At 43.2% G+C, this 12,149-nt stretch overlaps 1 protein-coding gene across 7 annotated transcripts in view; it reads left to right on the top strand.

Moving 5' to 3' along the window:
* Positions 1 to 12,149, top strand: part of LOC147017118 (unconventional myosin-Ie-like) — a 139,690-nt gene that overhangs the window by 96,558 nt on the left and 30,983 nt on the right. For all 7 annotated transcript variants that reach the window (XM_085846506.1, XM_085846512.1, XM_085846507.1 and 4 more), the window contains 3 exons: positions 1,009 to 1,090; positions 10,716 to 10,822; positions 11,475 to 11,573. In XM_085846506.1, coding sequence (XP_085702632.1) covers positions 1,009 to 1,090; positions 10,716 to 10,822; positions 11,475 to 11,573 — 288 coding nt within the window. The remainder of the gene's footprint in view (positions 1 to 1,008; positions 1,091 to 10,715; positions 10,823 to 11,474; positions 11,574 to 12,149) is intronic.

The following is a 12,149-nucleotide window of genomic DNA, read 5'->3' as shown; positions in this document are numbered from 1 at the left end:
CGATCGTCAAATGTGAAATCAGATTTTGAATATCAGTTTTTAATAAAAGCCTATTTGACACATTGTTCAATCTTGCCAGGAGCCAATGACATTGCACCGAGCCTCACACAGCCAATCAGCTCAACAGCTAACGGACGAACGGATAGCCATCCTTGTTTTATACATGTAGCTGACACCTTTTTTCACACTCCCATACTATTTATTAATTTATGAACTACTTCCGTGTCAGTTGAAGTTGAGCTTGCAAGCCGTCTCATGTCGTGTGTGTGTGTGTGTGTGTGTGTGTGTGTGTGTGTGTGTGTGTGTGTGTGTGTGTGTGTGTGTGTGTGTGTGTGAGAGTGATACAACCTTATTATGAATGTGTAGTTTTGACAAACATGCAAGTGTTGAAATACTCATCCACTTTTCAATATGGCGCACTTTGACATGTTGCTTTGTCGACAAGTTGTATTTATACTTTGTCGAGAAATGTATGATTAAGATACCAATTCTTGTGTGTGTCTCATATGGCTCAGACATTTTGTTTGTTACATGTTGAAGTAAAACTGCAATGTAAGTGGATTTCCATTGGAAGGTAAACTTGATGATGTATGCTGCAAGTCCACCAAGCGACCTGCATCAGCGACACGACATTGTGTTGCTGGAGCACAGAAACAGAACAGTGAGTCGTGGTTGAGGAGTAGCGTAGGGTTGTTATCTCACAAAGTCCAGGACATAGAGTGCCGCAACATTCCAGCAATGGAGTGAGTTGCGAGTACAAAGGAGGTTTTCTTAAATGTGAGGGAAAAAAATTGATGAAAACTGGTGAAAATTAACTGAAGAAAGATGATGCAAATCTACCCTTTCATGATGATGGCATCTGAAGCCTTCACCTGAACATCATTTTACGCACCTTGTACAGCAAAATGATGCTAAATGCAACTGCATAGTTAAAATATATATATTTGTACCATCATTTTTTTTTTTTTTACCTTGAAATAAAACGAGTGTTTATTTTGTATTTTTCAGCCACTTTATTCAGGGTTTGTTCCCAGAAAATCTGCAGTCCGAGAAGAAAGGTCGGCCCACGACAGCATCAAGCAAAATCAAGGTTCATTTTAAGTTCAGCCGTGTGTGTGGAATCGCGATAGCTGTTGTTGTACATATGGTATGAAAGGTGGTGTGGTGTCAAATCTTGAGGTTCCTCGCAAAAATGTGTCGGCCATGACGTCATCGTCAGATCTAATGTGCCATCACATCAAGTTTTAAAATGACACTCACCGTTTGAATGCCCTAAAAGAGTGATAAATGAAATAACGCACATTTTACCGTGATAAGCCAGAGCACAATTAAACACACTTGATCTCACAATTAAAAATCCCCTTTTAAGAAAAAAATAAGATCAATTTCATCTCTAAGCAACATTTTTCTCCAAAACGATATATTTTTTTAAAATTTAAGAGACGTTTTTATGATTGTTTTTATTTTGTACCACGTGGTAAGTTTTTCACAGACACAAGACCAATCTTCATTACTGGGTGCTGCCTTGATTTTTTTTTTTAACACCATTGGTGCACTTGGGTGTTTGGGGCTTGACTCCAAATAAAAAAAAGTCATTTTTTTTATTATATTTTTACATTTAATTGTTAATGTATCTCTGTGCACATGCAATCAACAATGTAGTGAACGAATACATGGGATATCTCATCAAAAAAACGAACACATAGCCCCCTGAAAGCTACAAGCATCTCATCAATCGTAACAAACTCCGAAGGGGGAAATAGTTCCTAACACATCTGTCAACAAACTTCTCAAAAAGATCTCTACTGGAGGCCAGTTTATCAACTAATCTGCGTTCAGAGCGAGTTTTGTCATCAAATCTGAGCAAACGTGGAGAAACCTGAAATGCTGCAATGACATTGTTGCTCTGAAAACTTCTACACCTTTCCCATATGTCTTTCAAAGATCCTCCAGATCCATTATTTTGCTGTGAAAAACACCTGCGAACAAAACCAGCCCGAGAAGAGCTTTCATGTCAACCACGTCTGTGTCTTTTGCCCTGGCCTGCTTTGCATATTTCTTTCTTTCATTGCTGATGTTTATGAAAATAAAGAGAGAAAAAATTCCAGAGGAGTTTGTGCATTTAGGGCTGGACATTTCAGCACTTTTGATCTGGTGAACCCATTATGTGCACAAGTGTACACTCTCAAACAAGGATCTTCTGTCTCCCACCAAGTCGCCTTGTCTTGCCGAGCCATCCATCACGTCTGGTCCTCTTCTGTGGGGTCTGCTGTGGTGATTGATCTTCATCAGAATCTTCACTTTCCTTATTTACGCTGGGGTCTGGGTTTGAGATATGCTCATCAACTTAAAGATGATCTGATTCAACCTCACACTCATCCTCCACTTCACCATCGGACAAACACTCATCAAGCATCTGCCAAACCCTTTCATAATCCCTCTCATTAACTTCAGCCATGTTCAATCTGAGGAAACACAAATGTTTGATGCATATCCTCTGAAAACTCTGATAACATCGTAGAAGTAACAAAGAGGAAAAGTTTAATCACAAAAAATACCCTTCGATTAGTGCACTGTGGTCTTTTTGGACCCCAAGCCTCTTTGGATGCTTGTTGCTCTCCAGCCAGTTGAGGAAGAACTGAGATAATCTAGGTACCACCTCTATAGACATTTTCAGGAAGCTACTGGCAACCTCAGTGGTGTGAGTGTTGCCGTCTGCCGATGAAATAGTTTATAAAAAACAATTAGGGTCGCAAAGAGCCCAGTGCACTAATGTGGGGTAAAAAAACAATTAATTCAATAGAATAAATAAAATTGTCCAGTTATAATACATAAGTTTCCTTTTAAAACCTTTCACCAAAACTTAAAAAAATATTCACTGACAGCATCAAAATACACGATGCCCCTCACAAATGACAAGGGAGGCGTTCCTGGAGAGGGCACGATTGTTTCGATGGGAATCTAGAGTGGTACTCAGTAGAGCGCATACCTCCACCAGACTGAACAGTTTACGTTCTGTATCTCACTGATAGGCCGGATTTACATTCGGACCTGAAGCAAAATCGAATTGGCTTGTTCTTGTCAACCACTTGTCGTGCAAACGAGCCAACGTTGATGGCAAGACGCACATGAGGCAGATGGATTGAACACGTTTCTTACATTTTTAAAGGTTTATTTATGAAGAATATGGGGGAAAAGGATAACTGGTCGCTGACCTTAACAGCAGTTCAGAACAAACTATGCGAATCAACAGACACAAAGACCGAGAAGGGAATCTGCAAACTTCAATACAAGGAAATAAATAAAGAGCAAATCCTAACCCACACTAGGCACCACAAATAGCACTTGTTCAAACATTAAAATCGTAGGCAAGGACTTCCTTTAGTGATGCATGGAGTGCAGGGTGATGGTGCAGCTCGGCAACTGTGTCCATGTTTCAGAGGGCCGTCCTCCCTGAGCAATGACTGAACGGTACCAGCGATCATGACCTCGGCAGCTGATATGTGCCTTGATGATGTTGCTGCATCACTCCCACTTCCAGGTTTGTTCCATCGTCGCCGCATGAGAGACGCTTTGCCGTGGCTTCCTCTCGATGACGTGGTGTGCAGGGTATCCGTGCCCGAGCACGCATCTCGTTTGACGAGCTGTTCCAAGCCACATGGACAGAATCTCTCCAAGTCTATCACCGAGGCTGTGACCGATCTGTTGAACGTGGCCCTGACCGTAACATCGCTGCGTCGGAACTGGTCCAACCCACAAGAATGGTGGAATTGACTGTGGTCACAGGAGTTCAATGACCGAGGCCCAAGATGAAGAGCAGCCAAGCAATTGGAGCTCACACAGTGCTTGGACTTGGAGTGAGCTCACCATAGGGTCAAACGAAGAGCTCCAGGTGCTGGAAGGGGATGCATTTGGTCTCGTGTTGATGTGCGGGTGACATAGTGTCAAGTTCTGAGGCGTCAGTTCCTGCTGTTCTACATCTACAGGTCCATTCTCATGGCCTATTTGCAAGGCCTGAGCACCCGGATGGGCCCACAGTGGTGCTTGCTCTGCACTCCGTACTCACTCTGGAAATTCACATGTACTGCTTGACGTTTGTGGACACTCATCTATTGAAGCAAACTTTTGGCATGAACCACACAGTATCCTAAAATGATCTGAAGCTTAATTTTGAAAAGATGTTGAAGAATGTTTATAGCAACGAAGTCTCTCACTCTCACTGTAGGCAGGTCGGTGGTCTTTCTGTCTTCTACCATCTCCTGTCCGGCCTCACCCCCCTACTCTCTCTGAGATATGCCCCCCTCGCATATTTCTGCAGGGTGCTCAAGGTCTGCCAGCAACCCCCTTCTGGTAAAACTGCCAAGAATCACTGCTCACCTTCACTCTTTCATTCCTCTTTTTTCCCGCCTTTGGAACAAACTCCCACCACACTCTCTTCAATCCCACTCTTCCCTCTCGGTCTTCAAAACAGCTGTTGACCACCATCTCTTATCTTCCCCCATCCAAAACCACGATATTTTCTACCCCCGCTAATGCACTCCTCACCCACCTCCTTCAAATTCCCTGCTTTCCTCTATGAAAGTTCCTGTTGTGGAAGGACCTGAAAGTCCCTGTAGTGTCCATCTTGTTTACCCCATGTACCCCGCCCCATCCCTCTCCCTTCCACAGATCTCCTTATGTCTCTGTTCCCCACTGTTTTTTCCTTCCCTCTCCCACCCCCTCTTGTCTCCTGCTCCCCTTGTTGTACGTTCTGTGTGTTCGCTCTCATACGAGCCTCGATATTGCATTCAAAAAAATACAAAAAACTTGTGGAGCCTGCAATGTTCTTTCGGCAACTATTCAAATAGAAAATTGAATATGTTTGCCACAGAATAAGAAATGAGAGTTTAGGGTGTCATCAGTGAAAAAGGGTGAAAACCACTCTTTCACTTCATCATTGGTGGCAGAAAGGGCCACCACCACCCACGTGTGCCCCGGGGCCTCTACCACTATAAATCCGGTGCTGCTAAGAGGCAATGTAAAAGTGTTACCTTGGAAGTGGAATTAGATGTTGTTTGTCAACTGGATGCTCGTGAATGTGCCGTTGATGTTTCTGGGTTCATTTTGCCCCCGATATATAAATATGGAGCCGTTAAAGAAGAAGATGTACTTGTACCACCAACTTTGACCACTTCCAGAAGAGGTTTATTTGTATTTATATGTCTGGTAATTGTTTTATATGTATTTATACATGTTTGTACGTGAATATTACTGTCATTCATCAAAAAGGCTTTGGCATTATAGTACAGCGGATAAGCTCTCATATTTTAACAAATTGTGCATTTTATGAGAAAAGCATGAAATTTATAGCATAGTTAGGTCATACCATAATGTTTGTTTTCAGATGTGGAGGGAAGTCAGATTTGACCTCTGAAGGGACAGTGAGAGGTCAAATCCAAGATGGCCACTAGTCACCCGGGTCTAATGTTCAAACGTCCTTAATTTTGGAATCAGACTGAGCAGAAAAGCATTTACGGTGTCATTTCCAACTAAATTGGGGATGCCCATTCATTTGGTGATACTTTGAGGATGTCAGAATTCAAGGAAATGAATTTTAGTCAAGGTCAAGGTAAAAATTAAAGCAAATTCCTTCATACATACCATCCATGTCACCAAGACTCCCCCGCCATGCACACCAGGTCACAGCTGCAAGCCTTTATACACTCCTCCAACAAGCTTACCATGAAGACTGCACATCCGATGATACTGATGCCATGCAACCTGATAGTCCACCTTTTGAGGAGTGGTGCATACAGCGAACAAAGGCCAGTGTCCACTTTGACTACTGGCTAAAGACCTTGTCATTGGAGCTTCTCTTGCTGTGGTATCTCTTAAGGAAGGTAACTTCCAGCTGTATATGGAATCCCTGACTCAGATCATGCCATGGATGTTGGCCCTAGATCACACGCACTACTCCAGATGGCTTCCCGTACACATCCGTGACATGACGACTCTCTCTGAAAAACACCCAGGTGTCCTATCAGAATTCAAATCTGGAAATTTTGTGGTGCGCAAAACCAGCAACAAGTTCTCTGCCATGGCACTTGACCAGTGCCATGAGCAGAACAATGCAATGGTCAAAGGTTCTGGTGGGGCTATCGGACTGACTGGCAATCCCGGAGCACTCAGACACTGCATGGTAGCAGGGCCAGAAATTGCAAGGATCACTTCAGAGTTTGAGCAACAGGCTAGAAAGCAACAGCATGGTGCTGGTGATACTGGACACCATCACTATGATCAGCAACCTGGAGTGCAAGCAGCATTCCAGCATTCCACCAGGAAAAGAGTGGTCCTTCTACTGTGATGCCAAAGAACTGGAAGGACTTCCTTCGATGCGATGATAACAAAACCGAATCGTTTGCTTTCCTGTCACGCGTAGTTGTTCGTCTTCCTCTAGCAGAGGGCAAGGAACTGTATGCAACAGATGGAAGTGGAGTCCTTTGCTCTCTGGCTGAGTCATACTTGGCCCGCCTTGCCCCATGTTCGCAGGAGGAGGCCGACACTCGTCTACTTCTGCATGTGGCAGATGCTGTGCAAAAGGGGTGTAAGAAGGTGACCATACGTACCGTTGATACTGATGTGGTAGTATTGGCTGTAGCTTCATTCAGCAAGACAGCTCCTAATGAGCTGTGGGTTGCCTTTGGTGTCGGGTCAAGCTTTCGTTACATGGCTTTTCACAAAATGGTTGCCACAATGACTCCAACACAGTGTCTGACTCTCCCAGTCCATCACGCTTTCACCGGGTGTGACACTGTATCTGCATTCGCTGCCAGAGGAAAGAAGACTGCCTGGGAAACTTGGAAGTCTTTCCCAGATGTGAATGATACTTTCAATGAACTCCTATGCATGCCAAGTGAGGTCAGTGAAGGATCAATGTTACTGCGAGAGTGATTTGTGGTGCTAATGTACGACCGAACCAGTGAGAGCACGGAAGTGAATCATGCCAGGAAACAGCTCTTCACACAGAAGTCTAGAACTCGAGAGAACATTCCTCCAACCCAGGCAGCACTCAAACAGCACATCAAGCGCACTTGCTACCAGGCCAACTGTTGGAACCAGGCATTGGTCCTGGATCCAGAGATGCCAGAGCCATCTGACTGGTGCTGGACAAAGGAAACAACTGGGTGGCAGCCGATTTGGACCACTCTCCCCGAAGCATCAAAATCGTGCCATGAATTGATCCGCTCTCGCTGTGAGAAAGGATGTACTGGACGGTGCAAGTGTGCCAAAGCTGCACTCAAGTGCACTGTGCTTCTGTTCTGGAGGCTGTTAGATTTTGATCACTACCATTACCATCATCATCATTGCAATTAATAAAGTATTAAATAGACTAGCAGCATGGGAATATTCTGTTCATTTTTTTGTATTATTATCCCTATAGTGTCAAAATGGAAGCGAAGTTTCGCTATATTGCATAGGTCCAATCCATTGTCTTTACCAAAAGAATGTCCAAAAGTTTTTAACGTAATTTGACCTTGACCTTGATCGAAATGCATTTCCTTGGCTCCTGGCGATGTCAAAAGTATCACCAAACGAATGGCCATTCCAAACTTAGTTGGAAATGACATCTTAAATGTTTTTTTTTACACTGTTTAGTTCCAAAATTAAACGCGTTTGAACATTAGACCCGGTGGACTTGCGGCCATCTTGGATTTGACCTCTCATGGTCCTCAGAGGTCAAATCTGACTTCCTTCCACATCTGAAAATAAACCTTTTAAAATGTTATTCACCAACTATGTCAGAAAATTCATGCTTTTCTCATAAAACGCACAATTATTGTGCTTATCCGCTGTACTATTATGGAGCGATTTAAATTTTTTTTTTTTTTTTAACAAAAATCGAACTTTTTTTTCTAAATTTTAGTTTTTTGGGGTTTAAAACACTCCACTGACAGATCCCTGAAAGTTTGACGAAGATCCTTTCAGCCATCTCTGAGAAAAATGGTGACACACACACACACACACACACACACACACACACACACACACACACACACACACACACACACACACACGGCTCTCTTATATTATAGATAAGAATGCTTTCTCTTTGCGTAATGTGTTCAAACAATTTCCCACTTAATAATGAATTAAATTTCCTCCAACATGTATTTTTCTTTGTGTCAAAGATGAGATTTTTCTTTTTCTTTTGACACATCCCATTCTCATAGTCTGGGTTTGGTATCACTAATAGCATGTAATATTAGCCAACTCTTTCATTAATCAGCTGGCCAGGCCTGATGTTCGACTGGTGCTGATTTTGGCAGGAATTTGTAATTTGTTCAGAGTGTCGGTGATAACTAACTTTTTCTCAGAGATACCACTTGGTCTTTATTTTCCAGCAGTAAGCAATGCTAGCAGATGGGTCCATAGCTTAACATCCATACAACAGATGAGGCATTTTTGATGCAACAACCTGCTTGAGAAGCAGTCAGATGGTTTTGGGCTGGGGACCAAGCCAAGACTGGACAACTCAGAGACTAGTGTGATATATTTGTACCATCTCGTCCTGCAGCGTAGTCTGATATTTCAGATCAATTGTTCGAATTTGCATAAAAGCACCAAAATTGGTACACATGTAGAATAATGTATTCCGAACAATTCCAGATATGGAGCCACCCGAGATTGTGCCTTGGTCAGCTTCGGCGACCATTTTCCAAAATGGCCGCCATTCTACTTTAGCGAAATTGGCGATATGCTCTTATTTTCTTATTGTATTGGTGGTAGATATAAGGAAAGTGTAAAATTCAGTAAATTGACCATGAAAAGGCGTATTCAAATATTATGAGCCAGTATTTTCGGTAAAAAGCCTCCAAATCCATCTTATGACACATCCCATTCTCATAGGGAGGTCCTGAGGGAGGGGAGAGTCAACCGCCGAATTGATTTTGTCTTTGACGTCTACAAGGAGAACTCCATTAAAAATGCCGGACATGGATACTGGGGTGGTCATGTTCTGGTGGTCACGGTGGTCATGTTCTGCAGCATGGGCCACATGTAGCATGATGCGAGTGTCCGCCTCTTCTTGACCGCATGGAGCCAGAGAGCTTTCATCTTCCTGCCTTGGATGGCAGATGACTGCTTCACCATCAGTGACTATCAGCTCCTTTGCCTTGTCATGGAAGGACTGCACCAGCACATCTGACAGGAAGGTGAAGAGCTCCACCTTGTTTGCGTCGACACGTAGGAAACTCTGCCAGTTTCCTGGTATGGCTGCGGTGCTCATCACGTGCCGTCGCACCCCTTTTCCTCGTTTCTCCCTTGTCACAGTCTTCAAGGAGCCACCTTTGTAGCTATCCCAAACGAGGTTGAGACGTGAAGCACGACGCAGCTGCCCCTCGACGTATGGGATTAAGACTTGGTGGGCATATTCTTCAAATGTCTTGGCAGTGCCAGGCTTCAACATCTGCACGATGACGGTGCCGTCAAGGACAACAGAAGTGACAGCAGGTGCATCAGACTGAGCTTCAGCAACGCCTTCAACGCACACCAGCAAGTCGATTTTGCTACCCAGGTGTAGCTTACCTGCATCAGATAACGTGGGAGGGCATGCTTGATTTTCATGACAGAAGAACTCGTCCAGGTTCCCATCGCGGTTCTGGCAGCCTATGTAGAGCCTTGCAAATAAGGCCATATCATTCTTCACAGATGCTTCCTTTCCTTTGGGTGCTTTTGGTCTTCTGTCTGTTCCGAAGAGGGGGAGTTTGTTCCTCTTTATAGGTTCATCAATAGTCTTGGTTCTGTCAATGAGGCAATCCTTTGAGTATGCCTGAAACTGTTCTTGTCCAATCTGCTTGGCAGTGCGAACTGTTTCAATCACTGCATGATCGGCAATCTCCTTGGTGTCTAGGACCAGAAAATCTGGACTATCCTCCTCGAAGGGAATTCCCAGCTCTTCAATGACAGCCACAAGTGATTGTACATCTTTGGCAAATGCTTCCTGTACACGCGGTGTTTCTTCATTGTGACGTGTCTCCTCATTGGCATTTGGATGCGTGTTCACCTCCTCAAACTCCATGATCACTCTGGCCACCTCGGGTCTGGCGACCATCCAGTGCCTCAGAGCACTGGGATTGTCCGTCAGGCCATCGGCACCTCCATCACCCTTGACACGGGCATTGTTTTGTTCATGCGCTTGGTCAAGAGGAATTGCTGAGAATGCCCTCTTGGTCTTTTGCACTGTGAAGCGGCCTGCCTTGAACTCATTGTAGATCATTGTAAACCTACAAAGAGAATAACAATGACAGATATCCCATGTTGTTAAAGGAGAATGGTGGCCATTTTGGAAAATTGCCACCAAAGCTCACCGAGGCAAAATCTCGAGTGGCTCCATATCCAGAATCGTTCAGAATACATTAGTCAACATATGTACCAATTTTGGTGCTTTTATGAAAAGTCGAACAATTGGTTTGATCTGCTGCAGTACTAATCCTATTAGACCAAGGAAAGCAAAACTCGAGAAACGAAAATAAGATGAAAGCAAATACATTGGTTTATTCTTCCCTTCCATACCCCGTCCTAGCTTTCTTCAATATCCTTTTAGGGGCTCGTTATGATGTCATTTTGAACAAGAGAACCTTCATAATTGTGTTGTTGTATCGATTTATTGAAACAGGTAATGCTTATTCACATATAGCCCTATGTTTTATCATTGTTTCCTTTGTGTAATATTTCAGAAACAAGCAAACAATCTGGTGGATACTCTGATGAAGTGCACCCCACATTACATCCGCTGTATCAAACCCAATGAGACCAAGAAAGCCAGAGATTGGGAAGACAAGCGGTATGGCTGAACAACGTAAAACCATTCATTTTAATGCAGATCATCGAACTGGTATAAGCCTCACTGATGGGAAAATCTACAAAGCTGAATTAAGGAGAACTTTAATTTTCCAATGTGCCTGCTTTAAGATAAGGGGTGAATGTGCTATTGCTATCGTGTCAAATCAGGGAAGTTCAACTCCAACTTTAAAATCTGAATATTACTCGATCTGACTGTTATGTATGTATTTAAAACCAGGGCAAAGTTGTCATGGAGAGCTTTAAAATTATTGTAGATGATTCAAAAAGTAGATGAATGGCTTGGCATTTCAGGCCATCCCCTCACTTTAATCTAATGTCGGTGATTATATTAACACGATCCTAAATATTGTTTTGCATTTTGATAAATAGCAAAAGGATCAAGGGGAAAAGATCTCCAGTGATGAAGAGTTGTGTGAGTAGGTAACATAAAGATGCCTTACACAGCAACCTGTCATCGTTTGCGATAATGTGACCTAAAGTACGTACATTGTAGATTTAATGGCAAATTTGTAAATATGATTTCATAAGTACCTGGACTTCAAAACACTGGGAATAGGATGTGTGATTATGTGACCTGGAGGGTGAGGTTGAAGAATGAGAGTGAAATTTGACAACCGGTTTGTTCTTTGTAGGGTGAGACATCAGGTTGAGTACCTCGGCCTCAAAGAAAACATCCGTGTGCGCAGAGCTGGTTTTGCCTACAGAAGAGCCTTTGAAAAGTTTTTACAGAGGTGAGCTTCAACCTCCAGGTATTTTAGGGGCCAACTTGAGAACAAGGTGGATGTATTAGCGAGAGGGAATAAACATCAACAGCTTGTTTAATTTTGTGTTCTAAGCATTTACTTTATGATGCTGAAAACTTCGGTTAAAGTCTGGTATAAGGTGTCGATTTGTCCATTATCTTTTTATGTCCTTGTTTCTGTCTTCCGATGTCGTTTTCTTTCATGTAATTTATAATACAAGCGATTCCATTGTCTTTATTAGACAACACAAAAAGTTAATGCCGTGTCAAACTACGAGCCAACATTATGGCCCGTGGCATATAAGGCCGCCTTCCTTCACTCGTTTACCAAGATGTCTGATTTCCTCCACTCACAGTTAATGTGTTGCAATTGATGGAACCCTCTCCTCTGCTTACCCAGTGTGTCTGAAGTGGCCCAAAGTGGTATATTGGGCCCAGTATTTGTTGCTCCTTATCTAAATTATAAATAACCTTTCCAGTTCTCTGAAAAACCCTTCTGCTTTTTGCCTGCGACTCCACATTGTGACGTACTCATCCCACTGAGAAGCAGACAGCAGCCGCATCA

Source organism: Eptatretus burgeri, chromosome 11 (genome assembly GCF_056783735.1).
Source record: "Eptatretus burgeri isolate ZD-2024b chromosome 11, Ebu_testis_v1, whole genome shotgun sequence".
Lineage (NCBI taxonomy): Eukaryota > Metazoa > Chordata > Myxini > Myxiniformes > Myxinidae > Eptatretus > Eptatretus burgeri.
This window is presented reverse-complemented; position numbering and strand designations above follow the sequence as displayed.